At 46.3% G+C, this 24,828-nt stretch overlaps 1 protein-coding gene across 3 annotated transcripts in view; it reads right to left on the minus strand.

The window, feature by feature from the left end:
• Positions 1–1,730: 1,730 nt before the first annotated feature.
• Positions 1,731–24,828, minus strand: part of LOC122789296 (prosaposin) — a 705,108-nt gene continuing 682,010 nt past the window's right edge. For all 3 annotated transcript variants that reach the window (XM_044056612.1, XM_044056611.1, XM_044056610.1), the window contains one exon: positions 1,731–2,450. In XM_044056612.1, the coding sequence (XP_043912547.1) occupies positions 2,415–2,450 (36 nt within the window). In that variant the 3' untranslated portion in view covers positions 1,731–2,414. The remainder of the gene's footprint in view (positions 2,451–24,828) is intronic.

Raw genomic sequence — 24,828 nt, forward strand, 5'->3', positions numbered from 1 at the left:
GAGATTGGAAAACAGTAACCGGTGTGTGAGTGAATGCGTGCATGAATGCAAAAGACAGTGTGGTAAGGACGAAAGGTACACAAACCTCATTGCTGCTATTGTGAGCAATAACTCTCACGCTCTCTACCCCCCCCCCCCGTCACAGACACACTCAGCCTCTTAGTAGTGCAAAAAATCTGGAATAAGCCTAACAGAATGGGGGAACAGATTTTAAATATTGCTCTTATAACCATAGAAAGTTGCTAGAACAGGATTTGTCTTGTGCACTTTTCTGAAGGATACAAGGTCTGAAATATAAATGTACATCATTTAGTGACTTCAGTCCTCCAATCATGCCAGTGATTTGCCAGAAAAATCACAAACGTTATGAGGAACACACCAAAACTCAGAGGGGAAAAATCTGGACATTCAGCGAAAATCTGCACAGTTGAAAGGTATGAATGAATACCTCTCAGCCTCTTACTTAGATCAAGAAATCTGGACAAAGCAGAAAATAATGGAGGACAAAGGCCCAAAATAGGGACCCTTTTAAGTACTGCTCTTACAAACTTCGAAAGTTGATAGAAATACTGGTTTTGCAATAGGATGAATTTTCTGAAGGATATGAAGTATGAAACTCCACTGTCATTTTCTGACTTCAGCCTCTGATCTGCCAGTAATTTGGCAAAAAAAAAAAATAAAAATTCTGAGAAAAAGGCCAAAAATATGAGGCAAAAATCTGGACATTGTGAAAATCTGTACAGTTGAGAGGTATGCTGAACAGAGCCAAATAGGGACAGATTTTAAATATTGCTTATAAACAAAATCAGTAAGGCTGCCATTAGGTTTACTTACTCTCAACCATAGCAGATCAATGTTATGCTGTTAAGCAAAATGTACACTTTTTTGTTCGTAATTGCCACCTGTCTTTTTATTGTACTTTGGAGCTTTTCTCCCCGGGTTAAACACGTCAAATTTTATGAATATTGTTTAAGATAATTAGGTCAAGTATGTAGTTAACTGAACGCGTTTATTGGTTGAACTTTGGTTAAATGAAAGTGATGTTCTTTGAGTTAGTAGTTCTGATGAAGTCTGGTTGATGAAAGCGTTTTTGCACTAAAGTCATGCTGCATATATTAGCCTTCCATTGTTTCTCCCAGTGGAATTTTGTGGTGGTCTTTTTCTTCTTGGTTACTTTACTTGGTCACAAAGAAACTTGTGTATTTTTTGGCTTTTACAGCAGTCCCAAAGTTAATCCTATTAAGCGTTGTTGCTATTAGGGGTTCCCTACTGAGCCATTTGGGTAGACGTGGAGACCTACACTTGCATGGGTCATTAATCAGCAACCAAAATGGGCCATGCCCATACTTCTTTGCTGTCTTGAGCACCCTCAAAAAGAGTGGGTAAAAGGGAAGTGTAAAACAAGTATCCTTTTTTAAATGACACTGACCGCATCCCATGGCCCATACTTTGGGACTGGGAAACCTGTAGCAGAAGATCCAACAAACCATAACTACTTTAGGAATAAAATTTGAAGTTTAAATACTGCGCACTTTATGCTTATGCAAATGGTGCAAAAATCTTGTGGCATTCCTGGATAGACACTCATGTAAGCAACATGCCAAAACAAGCTGTCTAAAGCATCTCCACTCCAATTAGTTATTTACTTAGCAATGCTATTTAAAATATAAGCACTAGTTTATCTTTCAGCTAATCAATTTCCATTCCCACACTGGCAAAATGAAAAGTACTTAAGATTTCAGCTGTATTTTATTTCAGTGCAAACAGATCGGACCGAAGAATTTAAAAATACTTTCAAATGCAGCATATTAAAACAAAAACTATTCCACATTAATGGTAGATCCAGAAACAATACAGATAAGCACTGTATGGCTGTTAGCTGTAGAGAAAACATAGTATAAACATTTTACACACTTGCACCTACCCAGAGCATCCAATGCCATTAAATGTAGGAATTAACTGGATTCATATCTTACATAAAAAGCCAATAAATTAAAATTCTACCCAACAATCTGCTGCTGTCTTAGATTTCATTATTCTATATTTTTTTAAATTGCAAGTCTACCTTTGCTATCATTTTCATTAAAAGGTATTTATATTCTTCTGGATTCCACTGGAAAGCTTTGCATTAGAAGACACCCTTATATTTAGGTGCCCCTCCCCAAGTGCCAGCCTGAAGTTTTACATAGTCCTGGTATTCAGACTGACATTTTACAAACTGCTTAATCCCATCCCCTAGTCAACCATTAGCCCAAGTCCAGTGAACAAACTATAGTTATTAAGACCAAGCATCACAAAAAATGACCAAATTACAATAATTTCTGAACTAAAAAAAATGCAGTATATTTCCCCGATTTTAAATGTTAGAAGAAAAAGACTTTCTGCAGTACAATCTTGCTTAAATGGAGGAGACTTCAGTTCCAAACATGACGTTTACAGTGCTCAATGGCCTACAAAAAAAAAAGGAAAACAGTTTAACTACATGGTTTTACTTTTTACACAATTTCAGAGTTTCCCATTACACCTCACATGGTACACAATTAAAATTAAACAGCAAAACAATTACTGCTGAAACTGCTGTCAGAACATACAACTAAAGCAACAAATTAAGAGGACAGTAGGTAGGCAAACAGTGAATCTAGACAAATGCAGCAGATCAAAATAATGCTTACACATTTTTTTTAAATCAAGTTTTACTTTCATTACAATTCCGTAGAAACTGAACATACGAAACAAGCCAGATTTTAAAGTAAAGGAAAGTTGTGTAAAATCTTACCATAACCACAGGTGTCCTATTCCATGTTGCACTATTCCACATGTGGGTTTACCCCTTCCTCTCCAGTTTGTTCGGCCAGGTTTCCTAAGATTTTTCAGTCTTCCTCGGTACGGACGTCTGAAATGGCTGCAGGAACATAGGCTATAAAAGTGACATCTGCACGCACATGCACCAGCTCTCAGAACATAGTAAAAGCCCCAGTCTGAGCCAGTCCTGTAAAAGAATAGGCTGTCCAATATCACCTGGGAGAGCAAGTGCAGTCATACAAGTTGGGAAGGAATGCTACAACGTGGAAGAGAAGGACATCTATGGTTATGGTAAGATTTTACACAACTTTCCTATGTCCTCCTATTCCAATGTTGCAGTATTCTACTTGTGGGTGAGTGCAAAAGCTCACTTAGAATTAGGAGGTGGCCTAGATGACGTCTCCAGGAATCTGTGTAGGATAGCCTTGGCAAACCCTGCCCTGGAGATATGGTCCAGTTTGTATTGTTTGGTGAAGGTGTGAACTGAGGACCAAGTGGCTGCCTCAAGTATGAAGTTGGTGTCTAACCCCATTGCTCTGGTGGAGTGGGTCTTGACATTGCCCTGCAAGGTCTTACCAGGCTGAAATGATCTGTTTGCTCATGGCTTTCCCCAAGGCCCTGAGGTGCAAGGAGACAAACAACTGGTCTGATTTCCTAAAGGGCTTGGTTTTATGAAGATAAAACAAGAAGTTATGTACTCACCATAACATTCGATGTATGTAGTCCATCTAGCCTTACATTCTTACCCCTGGGTTCGGAGCCGAACCTCAGCTCCAACTCGGCCATACTCTAGCTCAAAGTCTTGAATTGGCTTGTGGCCAAGAGGTATCCCATCATGCAACAGGCACATTCCCCAGAACTTGTTTGCGGCACACACACACAAACTGAAGAACAACCCCAACAGAAAGGACTACTGACACCTAGAGACTATACCGCCAGGTCCTCAAGGAGGGGGTAGGAGGGAGGGTTAGTAAGAATGTAAGGCGAGATGGACTACATACATCGAACGTTATGGTGAGTACATAACTACTTGATGTTATGTAGTCCAATCTCGCCTTCATTCTTACCCCTGAGACAGCGTCCCTAGCACCTTGACCTTGGGTGGCTCAGTGAAAAATACTCGAGCACTGTGGAACTAAAGGAAGATCTGCCTCTAGAGACCAGATCTTATTTGTCGTGACTAATAAAGGTATGAGGCGAAGCCCATGTTGCTGCAGCACAAATCATCCATAGAAATCTTAGCCTGAAATGCAGTTGAGGTAGCCACAGATTGTGTAGAATGAGCCTTCACTTTAAAGGGTAATTCTTTGCCATTGGAAGCATAAATGAGATGCAATTGGAAATCCAGCGAGAAAAGATTACTTTAGAAACAGGAACCCCAAGTCTAGTGTCTGAAAACGAGAAAAACAGTTGATCTGAATTCCTGAAATCTTTTGTCCTATGTAAACAGAAATGCAATTGTCTATGAGCGTCTAGCTGATGAAACTTAAATTCTGCCTTGTTAGAAACTTCAGTTAAAAAAACGGGCAACTCAATGGATTGGTTGATATTGACAACAGAAGCAACCTTTGGAACCCTGTCTTTGTGAAACACCAAATAAGGTGGCTTAGTCGATAAAGACTGGAGCTCAGAGACCCACATAGCTGAAGTTATGGCTACCAAGAATACCGTCTTCCAAGACAAAAATTTAAGGTCACACGTAGCTGCGGGCTCAAAGTGAGGTGAGCTTTCTGGATCAAAGCCTGGAGGTCGGAGTAACATTGTCCCTTTCAGAAAGGCCCTACAAAGCCTATGAGCCATAAGGTTGGGCTCATTAGCAACATGAAAGGCAGAAATCGCTGCCAGTTGCACTTTAATGGTTGCTGCATCTGACCCCTGACTGAATAGTTGAGAAAGAAATTCTAACATTGCCGAAATAGGCGCTGTGCAAGGATCAATATGTCTTTCAGGGGCCCAAATGGAGAATGTCGTCCACTTACTGGAATAAATCTTCCTGGAAGAAGGCTTGTGGGAAGAAGACAGAATGTGGACCACTTCTGGGGAAAAATCATTAAGCCTGACTAGGGGCAGATCTGGAGCAGCCAAGCTGTCAACTTAAGGGTCTGGATGGAGGGATGGAACTGTCCTGACATACGAGTCAGCAGATCTGGATCTGGGTCCAGAATACAGGGATTGTCCATTAGATAGGGTTGAAGGAGGGGAAACCCAATTCGACGAGGCCAGTGTGGGACAATCAGGATCATTTTGCTTCCCAAAGACTGTGCTTTCTGAATGACCTTTGACAGAGGAAACTGTGGAAAGGCATAGAGAAGACCGGAGGGCCAATCGTGAACCAGAGCGTCCCTGGGTGTCTCCCCCTCCGGGGTGATAAGGGTGAAGTAGCTGCTGCATTTGGTATTGAGGGGGCTGGCAAATATATTGCAGCAAGGCTGAACCCATCTGCGGAATATCTTCTCTGCAACATATTTGTTCAGGGATCACTTGAAGCATTAGGATAGCTCTGCTCAGCCTGTCAGCAATCACGTTGGACTTCTCCGGTATATGCATTGCAACTAGAAAGCGTTGGGAAGGCACCGGCCACTACCAAACTCGAAGAGCCTCTCTGCAAAGGGGGTATTGATTTGGTTCCTCCCTGTTTGTTCAGATACCATACCACTGACATGTTTGTGTGAGTGGATTGCAATTGTCCCTAGAGGGAGAAAGCTCTGAAGTGCTTGCAACACTAATAGCACTGCTCTCATCTCCAAGACACTGATAAGCAAATGGGTCTTGTGATCCTGCCACGTGCCTTGGACTGTCCTGCCGAGATAAAGCCACCCCCCCCCCCGATCTGAGAGGCATCAGTGGTCACCGTGGCAATTGGAGAGGATGGGACAAAAGGCTTGCCCACGTTGAGATTGCTGGCCTGAAGCCACCAGTGTAGATCCTGCTTGCACGTGTCCGTAATCAGAATAGAATGGAAGTGTGGAAAATACTGTAGTGACCATTGGGTGAAAAGCAGCCACTGAAGAACCGTCATGTGTAGTCTAGCAAGGGGAACTAGCATGATCGTGGCAGCCATGGTCCCAAATTTGAGGATCACTTTTGCCTTGACCTTCCTCAATGGTAGAAAGGCAAAGACCTGTTGTAGAGCCTGAATTCTCCCTTCTGGTAAGAAGGCCCTCATGAGCACCGTATCTAGGTTGGCGCAGATAAAAGTGACACACTGCGAGAGCAACAAGGCAGATTTTTCCCAATTTAGAGTTGATTCCCAACTTTTGGCACAGTAGAATGGTGGCGTCCCTGGTCTGTAACAGTAGATGCCTGGTGGTGGCAGAAAGGAGCCAGTCATCCAGGTATAGAAACACTTGGAATCCCTGACATCTCAAGTGAGCCGTTACCACTGCCATGCATTTGGTGAACACCCTGGGGGGCTGTGGTGAGACCAAAGGGCAGAGCGTGAAACTGAAAATGACTGGCTCCCAGCCGGAAGCGTAGATGACTTCTCGATGCCCTGTCCATCTTGATATGGTAGTAAGCATCTTTGAGGTCGATTGAGCATATCCACACATCTTTCCCTAATAGGAGTATTGACTTAAGGTGACCATGCAGAACTTGGACTTTTGTACATGTAGGATCAATCGGCTGAGATCCAAGATGGGTCTCGGGTCCCCTGTTCTTTTCGGCACCAAAAAGAATCTGGAGCAAGTCCCTAATCCTACTTGGTCTGCGGGGACAGGCTGGATGGCTCTCTTTGAAAGCAGCTTTTTTATTTCTAAAGTTGCGGAATCCCTGTGACTGGGTGGAACGTCTGGAATTCTCTTGGTTGGCGGGGGAGAAGGGAAGGGAATATGATAACCTCTGGAAATTATCTTTAATACCCACTCGTCTTGGGTGACGTCTTGCCAGGCTTCTGGGAATAAAGAAATGTGACCCCCAACCGGCTCCAGAGACTCACAGTCGGGTCTCCCTTCAGGAGCGCTGGTAGGGAGAACCGCGAAAGGAATCACGGTCCCCTGGTTACGCGGGCCTCCTCTGCCTCTAGGGCGGCGTCTACACGAATTTCTACTTCCTCCCCTGCCTCTGGAGGGGGAATCACTTTGTGCATCCTGAAAAAACTTCTGACTTCCTGAACCACATTTTCCCACCCTCCTGGCCCTTGGGGTAAGGTCTAGAAGGCATAGAAAAACAGACTCCCACGGCAGACAAGGTTTTTCCTTCCTGCTCGCACCAAGTGAGTGTCCTTCACCTTGGTTCCTAATAACGATGAACCGTCAAAATGGGACGTTGGTGAACGTAGACTTGAAGGCCTCCACGATGGAAAAGACAACTCTGGCTCAGAGGGCCGAGAAAGGCTCGGAGGAACAACAAACAATTAAGGGGCCATGGTCTCCAGAGCCAACTGGGTCGGAGCCAAAATCAATTTGGCCAGCACCTATGACTGAAGCAGTTTCTTCACCACTATCAACATCAACAGAAAGGGACCTCAAGGACCTGGAGGATATAGTTGGAGATCTGGATCTCCCTACAGAGGGAGACTTGACGTGAAGGAGAACCCGGTCGAACAACTGGAGACCTGCTCCAAACCAAAATATCTGTGACCGGCTCCAAAAGGCTGGGAGCCTATACAGACTCACTCAATACACTACCTTCGGTCGGCACAAAAGCCAAGGTAGCAGAAGAAGCTGTTCTAGCAACTTTCTCTGGCGGCTCCAAAGAAACAGACGGAGCCAGACAGCGCTTCGTAGTGGTCTTTGTCCTTTTTAGCTGGAGAGGATATGGCACTGGAAGACTTAGCCAAGTCTTCCTCGAAGGACTGTTTAAGCAGTCCTATCAGAATGAGCTTGTTCTTCCTCTCCTGTAGCATGCGGGGACTGAAGGAATGAAAACAAGCAGGACTCTTGGAGGTGAATAGCCCCCAAGCAGTACACGTACATGGAGTGCCCATCAGTCAAAGCTATTTTCTTGTTGCATTCACACTTTCTAAAGCCCGAAGGCCTGTGTTCCTTAGAATCCTTAGACATGCTGGATAAAGGAGTGCACACACAGGGACAAGCTGCAAAACACGTACACACAAAAGACCAAACTAAACCCTGCGCGGGAAACTAGAGCCTCTAACTAAAAACGGCCTAGTAACAGACAGGAACAAAAACTACAGGGAGAACTAGGTCTTCTAATTTAAACAGGCCTAGCCCAGGGGAAACAAAGGCAGGATAACACCACTACCGTAGACGACAAAACACTAAATAAGCTAAGTAAACAGGAAGCACAAAACAAAAAGACCACATGGAAACAATGGGGAGGACTAGGTCCTCTAACTGAAACGGGCCTAGCCCATGGGAAGAAAAGGAGTGAATGGGATACCAAAAACGGCTAACGAAAAGGCCACACAACCAGCAAGAGAGAGACACAGTAGCTATGAAAACAGCTTTTTGTGATCAACGAATGGCCAAAAATTTAAAGTATACTTAGCCACGGCCAAGAGAGACTACGTCTGAGCGTAACGAGCAGCAAACGAGATCTGAGAATGGGCCTGTTGCATGATGGGATACCTCAGCCACAAGCCAATTGAAGACTGAGCTAGAGTATGGCTGAGTCAGAGCAGAGGTTCGGCTCCAAACCCAGGGGTACGAATGAAGGCGAGATTGGACTACATAACATCCTAAGTTGAAAAGGAAAGGTGGTGTAGCCTTAAGAGCTTGCAATTCTGAAACCCTTATGGTGGAAATCAGAGCTACCAGCAAAACAGTTTTTCATGTGCAAAATGTTAAGGAGGCCTTGTCTGCTGGCTCAAAAGTGCTAGAGTAAGTTTTTTTTTTTTTTAGAAGTTATGTACCTACCATAATGTTCCATGTTAGTTGTCTTCTTCTCGCCTTCTTTCTTGCTGGTTGGGTTCGGAGCCGACCCTCGGTTCCGAGACTGCCATTTTCTAAAGCTCGAGAGCTACTTGCTGGCTCGAGGCCTCCCTATATCCCACAATGCCTGGCACTAGACCCCCAGATCTCGTTTGGAAGACCTAACACCATAATAAAAATTGTAGGACAAACTGTCCCAATAACAGGACTTCAGCTACAGGGCTGAAGAAAGGTGTAGAGGACACAAACGGTAAAGACTCAGCCAGTGATAAGACTGGTAGGAGAGCTCTTCTCGGTCCATCTAGGCTAGGGGGATGGAGGGTGGGACACAAGAAAGAAGGCGAGAAGACAACTAACATAGAACGTTATGGTAGTACATAACTTCTTAATGTTAAGTTTTCTCTCTGGCCTTCATTCTTGCTGGTTGGGACAGCGTCCCTAGCAACCTTAGTCCTGGGTGGCTCATCGGGACAGATTCTTGAGCACAGTGGAACCAAAATCAGCTCTGCTCCTAGAGGCGAGGTCCAATTTATAATGTGAAATGAAGGTATGAGGGGTGGCCCATGTGGCCGCCGCACAAATGGCTTCCATTGGTAATCTTGCTTGAAAGGCTGACGTAGCTAAAGCCCTAGTAGAGTGGCCTTTAGGGTTTAGCAGGGAGTTCTTTATGCCTCAACTGATAAATAAGGGTAATAAAAGAGGACAACCACCCGGATAAAGTTACTTTGGACACTGGTCGACCCTGCTTACCCTCTGCATAGGACAGGAAGAGTTGGTCTGATTTCCTTATTTGCTCAGTCCTATGCAAATAGAAACGTAATTGCCTATGAATGTCCAACTGGTGTAATTTGTGTTCAGATCTGTTGGAATAATTTGGAAAAAGACCGGTAGATCGATGGATTGATTCAAATTGTTCTCAGATAGGACCTTAGGAAGGAATGAAGGATTAGTCCTGAGTGAAACTCTATCCTTATGGAAAACTAGATAAGGAGGACGAACACAAAGGGCTCGAAGTTCAGAAACTCTCCTCGCTGAAATAATGGTCACCAAAAAGAGTGTTTTCCAAGTAAGCAATTTCAAAGAACAGGAAGCTTACGGTTCAAAGGGGGGGGGGGGGTATCAAGGAAACTAGGATCAAATTCAAGTCCCAGGGAGGTGGGGGATCCCTGACTGGAGGCCTAAGCAAAATTGTTCCTTTCAGAACGGCTTTGCAAAGCTTATGGGACATGATGCTCGTGTCTCTGACAGGCCCGTATGGAAATTGGAGATTGCCGCCAATTGAACTCTAATGGCGGCAGACGAGGAGCCCGCTTGAAAAAGTTCTGCTAAGAAGTCCAGAACATTATGGACAGGGGCCGTAAAGGAGTCAATATTTCTAGCCTCTGCCCAGAAAGAGAAACGTTTCCACTTACTAGCATAAGTCTTCCTGGTTGTAGGTTTGTGCGAGGAGAGGATAATCACACGCACCGAATTGGAAATACTGGGAAGCCTGGCTAGGGTTGGAAGTGGAGGAACCAAGCAGTGAGGTTGAGAGACTGAAGAGACTGATGCAGCCTGCCCGACTGATGGATCAGGAGGTCCGGAACTGGGTCCAGATTCCATGGCTGTTCTGGAAAGTGACTATGCAGGAATGGGAACCAGATTTGTCGAGGCCAGTAGGGAGCAATGAGGATCATTCTGCAACCCAGCACGGTAGCTTTTTGAATCAGTTTGGGGATTAGTGGAAAGGGTGGGAATGCATAGACGTCCCTGGGGCCAATCGTGAACTAGAGCGTCTCTGGGGGAGTGTCCATGAAGAGGGAAGAGAGTGAAGAAACTGTCGCACTTGCTGTTGAGAGGAGCTGCAAAAAGGTCACAGCAAGACTGACTCCATTTGCGGAAGATTCTGTCCGCTACTGTCCTGTTGAGAGACCACTAGTGAGGCATGAGAATAGCTCTGCTTAGCCTGTCTGCTATGACGTTGGACTTCCCAGGGATGTGCGTTGCCGTCAGAAACCGTTGAGAGGAAATCGCCCACTGCCATAGTCGGAGTGCTTCTCGACATAAGGGATAAGACTTGGTTCCGCCCTGCTTGTTGATATACCACACTACAGACATATTGTCTGTCTGAATTGCAATGGTCCCAATGGGTAGAGAGTTCTAAAGAGCTTGCAGTGCTAGAAGCACCGTCCTCATCTCCAAGACATTTATGTGCAAGTGGTACTCGTGGGGTTGCCAGGTGCCCTGGACAGTCCTGCCCTGAAAATGCCCCCCCCCCCACCCGATCAGGGAGGCATCCGTAGTCACCGTGGCAACTGGAGGAAGGACAAATGGTCTGCCCCGGGGTACTGATGGAGAGACCATCCACCCAAGCTAAGTGATCTTTGCATGACTGATTATCTTGTGAGACAAAGCAAGTTGTTGAAAAGACCATTGGGTGAAAAGCATCCACTGGAAGATCCTCATGTGAAAGCGAGCCAGGGGAACTAATATGATCGCTGCTGCCATGAGACCCAAGGTTTTTAGGACGAATCTGGCCTGAATCTTTCTGCATCCTAATACTTGTACATGCCGGCGAATGTCTGCCACTCTTTCTACAGGAAATCTTGCAGACAGATCTGTCGTATTTAATCTTGCTCCTATAAAGGTTAAGGACTGACAAGGTGATAAAGCAGACTTTTCGAAATTTATTGAGATACCTAGGTTGGAGCATGTATGGATGGTATAATCCCTGGCTCTCAGCAATTGATGTCTGGTGGTAGCAGTAAGGAGCCAGTCTAGATATGGAAACACCTGGCATCCTTGCTGTCTCAGGTGAGCGGTAACCACTGCCATGCATTTGGTGTACACCCTGGGGGCTGTGGCGAGACCAAAGGGCAGGGCTCTGAACTGGTAATGACTGGCTCCCAGCCGGATGTGGAGAAACCTTCTGGAACGCCTGTCCATTTTGATGTGTTAGTATGCATCCTGAAGATCTATGGAGCACATCCAACTGTCCTGACCCAAAAAGGGTAGAATGGACTGAAGCGTGACCATCTGGAACGTCGTTCTTCGAACAGACTTGTTTAGTCTGCTGAGATCCAAAATGGGTCTCCAGTCCCCTGTCATTTTTGGTACCAAAAAGAAATGAGTACATTCTGGATCCTTGCTGGTCTGCTGGGACTTGCTGGATGGCCAGTTTGTTTAGCAGTCTTGAAATTTCTTGTACTGCCTGTTCCCTTAGACTGGGAGGAACATCTGGGATGGGGCTGTTTGATTTTAGGGGAGTGTGGACAAACGGGATTTTGTAACCTCCGGATATGATGGACTGTACTCATTTTTCTCGAGTGATGAGACGCTAGACTTCTGGGTACAGAGACAACCTTCCCCCGACTGCCTCCGAAGGCGGACAGCTGGGCAGCCCCTCAGGGGTGCTGGAAGGGCTGGTCAGAGAAAGATTCCCTGCTACCCTGATTTTGCGGACTCCCTCTGCCCAGTCTATTGTTCCCTCCTCTGCCACTGGAGGGAAACTCGCCACGTGTGTCAGGCACGGCTCCCTGGGGTTTCCGGAAACACATTTTCCCACTCTTCTGACCCTTAGGGTATGGTCTAGAGGGAGTGGAAAAACAGACTTCCACGGCAGAGAGAGAATCTTGCCTTCCTGCTCACACCTGGTAAGTGTATCTTTGACCTGAGGTCCAAACAGAGCCGAACCATCAAAAGGGGTGTTGGGTGAAAGACGCCTTGAAGGGATCAGTGAAGTTACATAACCGCATCCAGGCATGCCTTCTCAAAGCCACGCCTGTGCCTGCAGCTCTACTCGCCCCATCAGCCGCATACGAAATGAGCCGCATGGAGGAGTTTACAATAGAATTAAGAGTCGCCAGCTGGGTTTATCTTGTCTTGAGCCCCCGCAGCTGATGGATCTTGCAGGGTATCTCCTAGCTCCTTGGAGATCCCTCTGAAGATGGGTGAAGTGGCACAAATAGTTCAGTGACCACATGGAGAAGGTCGCTGAGGAAAACATCCGCTTCCCGTATCTATCCATCGTCCTGACTCTCTATTAGGGGGATGGACAGGTACAGAAGTGTCAGCCAACTCCTTTTTCGTGGCAACTGCTACCACCATGGCATCAACGGGGACACACTGTCAGAAACTGTTCATCTTGGGGGGCCGTGATAAACTTAGTGGGATTGCGAGGGGTTGGTACCAGTGTGTCCGGAGCTGACCACGCCTTCCGAGCCACCACTTCCATAAGTGGATCGAAAGGCGGAGACACCCAGAAGGTGGAGGGGCGAGAACCAAACGCAGCCAAGTATACTGACTCGTCCTCAGAAGGGTTAAAGGCGGACCAGCTTCCCCTCTGCTTAAGGATCTCAAGGATGTCGGAGAAAGACATCTTCAGAGGGGGATCTTGGGGACCCTTCCAAATACGCCAAGTCAGTATCTGAAGTGACAGACTCTGGGGAGTCAACATGTTTCCTCTTACATTTTCTCTTTCGAGGTGGCTCTTCTGAAAAATCAGGGGAGGCCTCAGAAGAGGAAGATACACCCAATGGGGTGACCTGGAGCGTTTGATCCCCTCGCTTGGTGTCTGGAGGAGGGGCAGAGACCGAAGCAGGCACCCTAGGGGGAGGAGCTGAAGGGGCTGATCGAGGTGCAGACTCTGAAGTCAGCACGCTCCTCATGACCTCGAAGGCGCCCCTGTCCAGCACAGAAGAGGGTCCCTGCTCCAAGGAGATGGGAATCCACTCCGGCACCGAAAAGGACGGCTCCGAAGCAGATGTAGGAGCCGAGCTTACCTGCGCCGAAGCTCTGAGAGGGAGAAAGGGGTCGGACAAGGGTCCGATGCAACTCGCCCCCTCTGAGCCGACGAGGGAGTCTCTGCGCACAGAGACCTCCAAGGATGGAACCATTGAAGAAATCGGAGCCGACAAAGGAGCTGAAAGGGGAAGTATCGGCACCGACGTTTCCAGGATCAGAGCCCCTACAAGCTCCAGCTCCGAACTGACAGGAGGATTCAGAGGAGGAACTACTTTGGAAAGTGGAGCAGCCACAGCCTGATGAGGTGGGCTAGTTAACATCTTAGCCTGGGCCTGCGATTTGAGGAGTCTACTGACCACTCTCTCCAAGTCATGATCAGACAGCCTCGAGGACCGAGAAGAGTGGGACCTGTGGCTCCGTTCAGACTGTAGCAAGGGTGATCCCGGAGCCGAGCGAATCGACTCCAGAGATGGCGACCTGGATCGCTTACGTCTCCCTGACTGCTCCGACAGCAAGGTCGGAGCAGCGACAGATTTTGATACTTCGGTCCCGGCCGGAACCAAAATTGAAGCAGGCGCTCCACCTGGCGAAGGCTCTGAACTGGGAGCCGACGGCTTGGTGGGCTTAGGGATTTTAGCTGGCTGAGACTTTGCCGGAGACCCCTCGGGTTTTAGTAAACCCCTGAGAATGAACTTGTTCCTACGCTCCTGCAGGACTCTCGGACTAAAGGCATGACATACCGAGCAAGAGTCCTGCAGGTGTAGGGATCCCAAACAATAAACACAAGTGTGATAGTCTGTCAAAGACATTTTCTGACAGCACGAGTCACACTTCTTGAACCCAGATACCTTGGTATCCTTCAACAGGATAGAAAATAAAAGGAATACCAATGGAGAAAGTTTTTCAACTAGTGTAGAAAAACACACACACACAAGTCCCACACCTTCACACAAAAGAAAAAAAAGCTAAGAAAATTATGATCTAATACTATAAAAAGGCTAAACACTACTTCCTACTGAAAACACTATATCAGGGAAGGGGATAGCCTCTAACCTACTGAAAGATGGGAGGGGAGAGAAACTAAGTAAAACGAGTTTCCAAAGGGTCAGAAAAACAAGGAAACTTAGACTAGTCTACATAACTACTCTAATTTTAACAATTTTGAAAACTATACACTAACAATTTAGCTATTACAAATACAAAAGGTTAATACGACCTGAGCCAGTGAAGCGCAACCTCGTACCTGAAGCAGCAAACTAGATCTGGGGGTCTAGCGCCAGGCATTGTGGGATATAGGGAGGCCACGAGCCAGTAAGTAGCTCTCGAGCTTTAGAAAATGGCAGAGTCGGAGCAGAGGGTCGGCTCCAAACCCAACCAGCAAGAATGAAGGCGAGAGACAACTTATCATAGTTTAGGTCCCAGGGAGGGGGGGGGGGGGAGATGGTTTCCTGGGTGGTCTTAAGTGTAATACACCTTTGGGGAAAAGTTTGGGAGTCTGGATGCAAAGGGTGGATCCAGGGGGAGGCAGGCAGAAATAGACAGGTGTGCCTTCATAGAGGAGTAACACAACCCTGTTTGTACGAGTTCACACATGTATGACAGGATGAGCAGCATATCATCGCTTTCCAGCAGGTCCAACTGTCTTTTGTGACACCAAATAGAAAACCTTTTCCATTTAGAGATAGGATTTCCTTGTGTTGGGTTTCCTGGCCTCCTGCAGAACAGTGAGCACATACTAGTTATATAGGTATCTGAAGGGGGATCAGAATCCTATCAGCCACAGGGTGAGGTGCATTGATTGCCACTGTGGGTGTATCCAAGTCCCATTCTGTGCGAGTAGGTCCACTGTAGGGGGTAACTTGTGATGATTGCCCTTGGACAGGTGAAGAGGAGGGAACCAGTGCGGTCTTGGCCAGTAGGGAGTCATCAGTAAGATTTTGGGAGTCCTGCTGCATTTTCAGCAGTACCCTTTGTATTAATGGGAAGGGGATGCATACACGAATTTCCCCTTCCAAGTTGTTGAGAAGGCATCTGTTGCTAATAACTTGGGTCTGGTGTCCTGGTGCAGTAGCCAGGACGCGGCTTGCTTATGAAGGAGGCGAACATGTCTATTTGTTGAATTGTGGACCATAGCCAAGAAAACATCTCTCTGCAGCATCCATTCGTGGTTGTTTGAAAAGGTTCTGCTCAGGTAATCTGCCTGGGTGTTATGCAGGGATGGGATATAGGCTGCCTGAAGGGTGATCCCCTGGGAGGTAGCCAGTTCCCATACCTGCAGAGCTAGTCTGTATAGAAGGTAGGATTTGGTCCCTCCCTGCTTGTTGAGATACCACAGGACTGTGGTGTTGTCTGTAAATATATCTTTAGGGCTGGAAGGCCTGTAGAGCAAGGAGGATGGTTCTCATTTCTCTCACGTTTATGTGATCTTGTTTTTGTCCACAAACCTACTTTCCTTTTTCCCCAGAGTTGCTCCTCAGCCCAGGTCTGAGGCAACTGTGTACATGGTCTGGGAGGGAGAGGGTATTTGCAGAGGTAGTCCTGAGTTTGGGCTACCTGAGCCACCCAGCATCTCAGTTTCTGATGCAAGCAGGGGAGCAGTGGGATCCTGAACTCGAGGGTGGGAGTGTTTGGTCCACACCAACCGGAGGTACCACTGAAGTTTCCTCATGTGCATCCTTGACAGGGGCAACATGGGAATGGTAGCTGCCATGCAACCTAGAAGCCTCAAATTGTCTTGGTCAGTTTTGTTGATTCTTGAGCAGTAGGAAGGTGGTTTTGGAAGGATACCACCTTTTCTGCTGGAAGAAAGGACTTCATGAGGTCTGTCTTGATCCTGCAACTCTGAAGACAATATCCTGCGTGGGGTTGAGGTGGGACTGGCAAGTTGATCATGAACCCTAGAGACTAAGATTACCAGAAGGTTCCGGGAGCGCTGGAGAAGAGTTTCCTCATCTTTTGCCTGGATTAGGAGGTTGCCTAGGTAAGGAAATAACTGAACTCCCTTTTCCCTGCAGTAGGCTATGACTGGAGCCAAGCATTTTGTAAATATCCCGGGGGCAGTAGAAAGTCCAAAGGGAGAGGCACAGAACTGAAAGTGGGATGAGCCTGACAGGAATCTCGGGTATTTCCTGAAGGTGGGGTATAGGTATGTGAATGTAAGCATCCTTTATGTCCAGGGTTGCCATGAAACCCTGTGGAAGGATAAGTGGAGGGTAGGTAGGGTGAGCATTCTGAAAGTAGGAACTATTATGAAGAGGTTGAGGCATGAGAGGTCGAGAATCGGCCTTCATGGCCCTTCTTTTCTAGGTACAAAAAGATACAGGAGTAGAATCCTTTTCTTTTTGCTTGTGCAAGATCTAGTTCTATGGTGCCCTGTAGTAGCAGGGTTTGCAAAACTTGATGGAAGAGGGATAGTTGACTGGGAGGGGGCTGTGGTATGCCCAGTCTTGTAGGAGGGGTGATCCAGATCCCACTTATCTGTGGTAATGAGTTACATGCAGGAAGACAGTGAGACGTGGTCAGAAAGGGGAATGGATGGGTGGGGTGGGGGTTGAAATTTTGTCAGTCAGACCTACCTGCCCTATCAGGAAAAGGGGGCCTTTCGGTGGAAGATTGAGAAGGCCTAGCCTGAGTAGGCTGTCTTCTAGACAGAGGAGCTGCAGGCCTGGAGGTTTACCTGACAAAAGTACAGTTTTGTACCTACCATAAATGTAGATGTTCGAAGATCCACATTGCTGCAGTCCTAACACTTGGGTAGTCCGCTGTCCCAGTCGGCCCGAATACCAAAGTATATGGCTGACGTCGGTCAAGGCGCATTAGTCTGACGTCAGGACGTCAGGGTACAAATGCGCATGACCGACGTCATATCCTCAGTCTTTTCTTGCCCCAGATGTCAAAAGACCCTAAAAAGATAAGGCTAAAACCAAAAAACACCACACACTCCTGCACCAAATATATATACAATATATACAAATTTACAAGAGTATAACCTCACCCACACAACCACCCCTAAACACAGAGGGGAAGGAGGGAGGGTAAATTGGACTGCAGCAATGTGGATCTTCGAACATCTACATTTATGGTAGGTACAAAACTGTACTATGTTCTTCATACCACATTGCTGCAGTCCTAACACTTGGGTAGAATCCCAAAGCAGATGTAAGGGAGGCTGGCAAATCATAAGGAAGCAGGAGCTGACAACATGCCCTGCAAAATAGCCGTGGCAAAACCAGCCCTAGATTTAGAGTAGAGAGGAAGGTGGTAATGCTTAGAGAAAGTATGCACTGAACTCCAAGTAGCTGCCTCCAAAATATCCTTAGTTGCCACCCCACTTAGAAATGCTGTTGAAGTGGCAGTAGCCCTAGTGGAATGAGGCCTAATCCCAGCTGGAATCTCCTTGCCATGATGGGAATAACAAAATGCAATGCAAAACCCAATCCACTTAGAAATAGTTTGTTTTGACACAGGCTTGCCCTGAGAACTCAAAGCAAAACAAACTGCTGAGACTGCCTAAAATCCTTAGTCCTGCTTAAATAATAACGCAACTGCCTGTGTACATCTAAAGTGTGCAAAATCTTTTCCCCTTTATTTTGGGGATCTGCATAAAAGGTAGGCAAATGAATAGTTTGGTTTAAAGCCACACTAGAAACCACTTTAGGCATAAAGGAAGGATTAGTGCGTAAGATACCCTATCCTTATGAAAAATCAGGAAAGGCTCAACCGCCATAGGGGCCTGCAATTCAGACACCCTTCTTGCAGATGTAATGGCTAACCAAAAAGCAGTCTTCCATGACAAATATTTCAATTCAGCAGTAGCTGCAGGCTCAAAAGGTTGTAGAGTGAGTTTCTCCAACACAAAATTGAGGTCCCAAGCAGGAGTAGGAGCTCGTGGGGTCTTATATTCTTTGCCCCTCTAAGAAATTGCTTGAACAAAGGATGAGAAAACAATGGCGGGTCACAATCATAGTGAGCTGAAATTGCTGCAGCATGAATCTTAATGGAAGAGAAAGACAAACCTTTGTCCAATAACTCAGTAAGATATTGAAGAGCCACACTCAAATTTGGCTCAGAAACATCCAAATCCTTTGCTGCACACCAAAATAAAAATCTCTTCCATTTTCCTGCGTACACTTTCCTTGTACTAGGTCTTCTGGCTTCCATAATCACATTCAAAACTTGTTGAGGAAGCTGAGACCTGCCATGGTTCAAAACAGAATATGCCAGGCTGTTAGATGAAGAGAGTGAAGCTTGACATTGAGCAGATGCCCGTCCTTCTGAGACAATAGGTGTGGAATCAAAGGTAAGGGCCATGGAGGCTTCCTTACCAGACTCCTCAGCAATGGGTACCAGTGCTGCCGAGGCCAGTCTGGAGCTATTAAAATCATCCTTGGCTTGTCTTGTCTGACCTTTAGAAGTACCTTTGGGAGGAGAGGCAGAGGTGGAAAGGCATACACATGAAGATTTTTCCAACTGAAAGAAAGAGCATCCACTTTCCAGGCTGTGTGATGAAACCTTTTTGTGCAAAACTTTGGCAGCTGGTGGTTTAGTGGAGAAGCGAACAGATCTATGTCTGGAGTTCCCCATGACACTGTCAATGTCTGAAATACATGAAGATCCAGTTTCCACTCGTGGGGATCCATGATTTGCCTGCTTAACACATCTGCTAAGGAGTTCTGTGCTCCTGGCAGAAACTTTGCTTGAAGATTCAGCTGCAAGCTTAGCAGTCTCCCACAAAATCATTGCTTGCCTGCATAGAGGATAAGAATGTGTTCCCCTTGTTTGTTGATGTACCACATGACAGTTGTGTTGTCTGTTAGAATCAACACCTGCCCTGGAAGAAGTAAATCCTTGAAAGCCAGTAATGCAAACTGGACTGCTAACATCTCCTTCATGTTGATATGTAGATGCTGCAGTCTGGCAGGCCACTTGTCTTGTATCCACTTTCCATTCAGATGATCTCCCAAGCTGTGTCTGAGGCATCTGTCGTTAGAATCTGACTCGCCTCTGGCCGGGTCACAGAGAGTCCCTTGTTTAGGTGACATTCCTGAGCCCACCACAAAAATTCCTTTTGAATGCAAGGTATTATTTGAATGACAGTGTCCAAATCCTGGCAGTGCTGTGTCCATACATTTTTGAGATACCATTGTAGCTTCCTCATATGCAGTTTGGCATTGGGAAGTACCAGAATACAAGATGCCATGAACCCTAAGGCTTGAAGGACTGTCCTTGCAGTCAGCCCGGACTGATGAGATAGTTGATGGAAGTAAAGAGAAAGATTCTTTTGTTTGTCCGGGGTTAAAAAGGCCATCTGGGTTGCTGTATTCAGTCTCACACCCAGAAAGCACATGCCTTGAGAGGGTACTAGACTGGACTTTATTTCGTTCACAGAATACCCTAGGCATCTTAGCACTGCTATCACATATTCCAAATGCTGAAGAAGCACGTCCCTTCCTTGAGCCAGAATCAGGCAATCGTCCAAATAAGGATAGATTTGTATTCCTTTTAGCCTGAAGAAAGCTATCACTGGAGCCAGAACCTTTGTGAATACTCTGGGCGCAGTAGATAAGCCAAAGGGCAATGCAGAGAACTGATAATGAGAATTCCCAGCTCGAAAACGCAGATACTTCCTGCAAATTAGTCTGATAGGAACATGAAGGTAAGCTTCCTTGAGATCCAAAGTTACCATCCAGTGATCTTTGCCCAGCAGAGGTAAAAGCTGTTGTAACGTCAGCATTTTGAACTTGGGAATGTCCAGATAAGTGTTGAGGATAGACAGATCCAAAATTTGTCTCCACGTGTTCCCCTTTTTTGGTACTAGGAACAGGCGAGAATAAAATCCTAGGCCCCTTTCTGGCACAGGAACCGGCTGAATGGCCCCTATTTGGAGCAACAGAGAAATTTGCTTGTGAGCCTCTTTCCTTTGATGAGGAGGAATGTCTGGCATGCCTTTGAAAGGAGGCAAGGTATGGAAATAAAACCTGTAACCGTGGTGAATGATATCCAATACCCATCTGTCTTGGGTAATTAAACTCCAGTTTTCTTTGAAAAGTGCCAACCTTCCTCCCAAAGGTGCTGCCAGACGAGAAGATTCTGGCAGCTGAAAAGGCAGGTCATTGTGTCTGTTTACGAAAGGACTGACCCCTGCCCTCACCAGAAGACTGAGCAGGTGAACTCCTGTTCTAGGCCTAAAAGAACCTTGAGCTCTGCCTCTACCACGTCTAGACCTACCCCTAGACTGGGAATCATAAGCAGGATATGTCCACCCCTTGGTAGGCCAATTTCTACTAAACTGGAGGCTGAACCTGCAAAAAATCTTTAACAGTCTGCAAAGACTTAGCCTTGTCTTCCATTTTCTTTAGAACTGCTTCCACAGGCGAACCAAACACATCAGATTGTAAAGGAGCATCTAAAATCCTTGTTTTCACATGCTCAGCTAAATTCTGATCCCTCAACCAGGCGTGCCTGCGAAGAACCGAACCAGTGGCAGCCACCCTCGAAGAGGCCTGCACAGCATCAAAACCACATTGCAAAGAATGCTTACCCACCTGTTCAGAAACATGAACTAAATCCTGCAACTCTTTACACTCAATACCTTCCGCCAAAGCATCTACCTTAGACTTTAATTGTGAAAGGAGATAATTTTGGTATTTCAACATGTGAAACTGGCAATTCAAAGCTCTCATGGCCAAAGTGGAAGAAGTATACACTTTCTTTCCCCATCTATCCAAAGCCCTAGCCTCTTTATCTGGAGGAACAGGATTTCTAACAGAAGCCTTAACACCTTTAGGCCCCTGTGAAACAGTTTCTGGGTCTGCCCTAGGACTCTTAAAAAGATACTTATGAGCTTCAGGCACACTATAATATCTATCTGGTTTAACTGGAGCAGGAGGCAAAGAGTCAGGGTTCAGAGAAGCCTCTGCAAAACATCCTCTACCACATCTAGAACAGGAGGTATAGCTAAAGGCCTATGCTGGGGTAGAAACAAAATTCCCTAAGCCTTTTCCTGGAATCAGAGAAATCCTGACCTTCCCATTTAAAATGCTCCCTCATGGAATGAAGAGTCTCTGAAAATGAAAAATCCTCAGGAGGAGAAGCAGAAGGAGTAGAATCATCTACATCAGAATCAGAGTAAGGAATACTCCTGCAAGTCTTCAGTCAAGACTCAGAAGCATCGAACACTGCTCAAACCTCCCAAGCTCAGGTTCCACCCTAGGCCTCTTATCAGGAGGGCATAGAACCTCTAATCATTGTAATCAAATCTTCTGCCATCTTAAGCATATGCTTCTTAGGTACAGACCCTGAAGAACTAGGGGTAACTCCTGAAACAAAACCTGGCCTGCCCCTGGGAGAAGCCTTGGAAACAGCAGGGGAGGGCCTAACCACCTTAGGAAGGGAGGGAAGAACAGCTACCTGAGAAGCCCCTTCCGCCTGGCCTACCTCCTGAGAGGTCACATCTTGCAGTAATAAAGTCTCTCCTGGGATTCCAAAGAAATTTCTGGCTGAACCCTGGCTCCACGAGCCCTCTAAAGAACCGACGTCCGGGACGGACGGTTCTTCCAGCCTAGGTTTTGCTGTTTTGTCCTTGCGCTTTTTTGACGGCGGGCGCCGGAGCATCAGACGGCATTTTATAATTACACCGCTTCCCAAAACTAACCTGGCACAATCTAATCTTCTCTTTATAGTGCGTTTGTTAAATCTAGCACAAGAGCGACAGCCAACAACGTCGTGCTCAGGCCCTAAGCAAGGTATACACAAGGTATGGTAATCCCTATGAGGTATCTGTTTCCCACAAGAAATACAGTTATTCACTTTCTCTGACATCCAGTAAAATACTGAGGCAAGAAAAAACCAAAATAATCCCCAACGGGGTACTTAGCCAACTTGGATTCGGTCTGAAACTCCGACTTCGGAAAATCTCAGAACGCCAACCTGCACTTGCAAAACTGCTTCTGCATCGGACCATGCGGCAAAAAAGACTGAGGATATGACGTCGGTCATGCGCATTTGTACCCTGACGTCCTGACGTCAGACTAATGCGCCTTGACCGACGTCAGCCATATACTTTGGTATTCGGGCCGACTGGGACAGCGGACTACCCAAGTGTTAGGACTGCAGCAATGTGGTATGAAGAACATCTGGCCCTTTGCCGTGTAGTTCCCCTGGAACTTAGGAATAGGCGAGACCAGGATATGTTTAAGGTCCTGTAATTCCTTTTCTTCCTGTAAGGATTTGAACAGGTCAGCCACTTTTTCACCAAAAAGGGCTGAGTGATCCAAAGGTGCGCCCAGGAGTTTGGCCCTGAAGTCCTCTGGGAGAGGCTGTAGTCACAACCATGAGCATCTCCTTAGTACTGAAGCTGATGCAGCAGAACTGGCTGAGGCTTCGGCTGCATCATAACTGCATCTCAAGGAGTGTGTTCACTTGGGAGACGAGTGCATCAGTGAAGACAAGGTGGCCTTGGCTGCACAGTCAGGGATGTCATCCAACTCTTCAGTGCCTTTCTCCAGCAGAGCTAAGGAGTATTTGGTCATATGAGTTTGGTAGCTGGTGGCTCTATCTAAATGAGAGGGTAGCATAAGTATAACTTTTCTTTCCCAACCTCTCCATAGTCTTGCTGTCAGCAGGGAGGATAGAAGTGGTAGGCAGGAGCTTGGCAGCCATGTCCGTAGAAATGGATATAGTGGCAGGATCAGCAGGAGGGCACTTTAAGAAATTTCTATCTCAGGGACCTTATAGTGTCTGCTCTATGTGGGGCTAGAGTTTGGGAGTTCGGGGTAATGGAGGCTGAGGCAAAAACATCCAAGAATGCAGGCTGAATGGGTGGAACGGCAGAAGGACTAGGAAAGTCCATTTGAATAAGGTCATAAAACCTTTTTTTGTACATCAAACCTTTTTTGTACATCAGACATACCGGAGGATTGCCATTTAAAGTGGTCTTTTATTTTATTAATAGCTTCCCCAAAGGTAAGATCCTCTACAGGGGAGTCAGGTTCAACAGAGCCCTCAGGAGATCCATATCCCAGGGGGAGGAATCAAAGTACAGTTGTGTACACTTACCATAAATGTAGACGTTCGAGTGTATTCACTGTTGCAGTCATTACATTTGGGTAATCTGCTGGCAGGTTGCCCTCAGGTCGGCCTGATTAACAAAGTCTTGGGTCCTGCGTCGGTTGCTCTCCCTTCTTCCATGACATCAGGTCACCAAGGGTATAAAACATGCAGCCGACGCAATTACATTAGGTTTTCTTGCCCCAGATGTCAGGTACCCCCCCAAATTGGGAGCAAATAAAATTAAAAACAAAAATAATATACCTCCTACCAAAAGCAAATACACCAAAAAGGCTTTTAAGCATAGTAAAAGTAGAGGTATAGCCAGAGAAAAATAGGGGGCTGGAGGGAGGGTAACCAGGACTGCAACAGTGAATACACCAACATCTACATTTATGGTAAGTGCACACAACTGTACTATGTTCTTAGTGTTTCACTGTTGCAGTCATTACATTTGGGTAGATTCCCAAAGATATGGTTGGGTGGAGGGAATTGTACAGCATTAGGACCAGCTATAAGGCCCTGCAGGACAGCAGTGGCAAAGCCAGCTCTGGATTTAGAGAAAAGTAGTAAATGGTAATGTTTGGTGAAAGTATGAACTGAGCTCCAGGTAGCAGCTTCTAGAATGTCCCTGGTAGGAACATCTCAGAAAGGCTGCTGAAGTAGATGCAGCCCTGGTGGAATGGGATCCGATCCCCTGGGGGATAGTATTTCCATGGTGCTTATAGCAGAAGCAAATACAATGGCTTACCCATTTGGAAATGGTTTGCTTTGAAATAGCCTTTCCCTCTGCCCCTGCAGCAAATGCTACCAGCAGTTCAAATTTTCTTTGAGATTTAATCCTGTTCAAGTAAAATCTAAGTAGTCTGTGTACATGCAATGAATGCAGAATCTGCTCCCCCTTGTTCTGTGGATTGGGAAAGAAAGTTGGCAAATGAATGGTCTGATTAAGAGCCACACTGGATACCACCTTAGGCATGAAGGATGGATTGGTCCTGAGAGATACCCTGTCCACATGAAAAATGATGAAAGGCTCCACTGCCATAAGAGCCTGTAATTCGGAAATCCTTCTAGCTGAAGTGACTGCTAAAAGGAAAGCTGTTTTCCAGGACAGAAATTTTAAGTCTCCAGTAGTAGCTGTCTCGAAAGGAGGTAGAGTGAGTTTCTCCAAACAAAGTTAAGGTCCCAGGCAGGGGTAGGAGCTCTCCTGGGTGGTCCTAAAGTTTTTTGCCCCACTGAGATCATGCTTGAGCAGAGGGATGAGAGAAGAGGGGTGGTTCTGTGCTATAGTGAGCTGAAATAGCTGAGGCGTGGATTTTAATGGAGGAAAAAAAGACGGGCCCTTGTGAAGCATCTCAGTTAAGCATTGCAAAATCTGAGGTAAACTGGGTGCTGCTGTGCTCATCCTCAAAGACTGGTTCCA

This window comes from Protopterus annectens, chromosome 14.part0 (genome assembly GCF_019279795.1).
Source record: "Protopterus annectens isolate FY-2018-M chromosome 14.part0, PAN1.0, whole genome shotgun sequence".
NCBI lineage: Eukaryota > Metazoa > Chordata > Ceratodontiformes > Protopteridae > Protopterus > Protopterus annectens.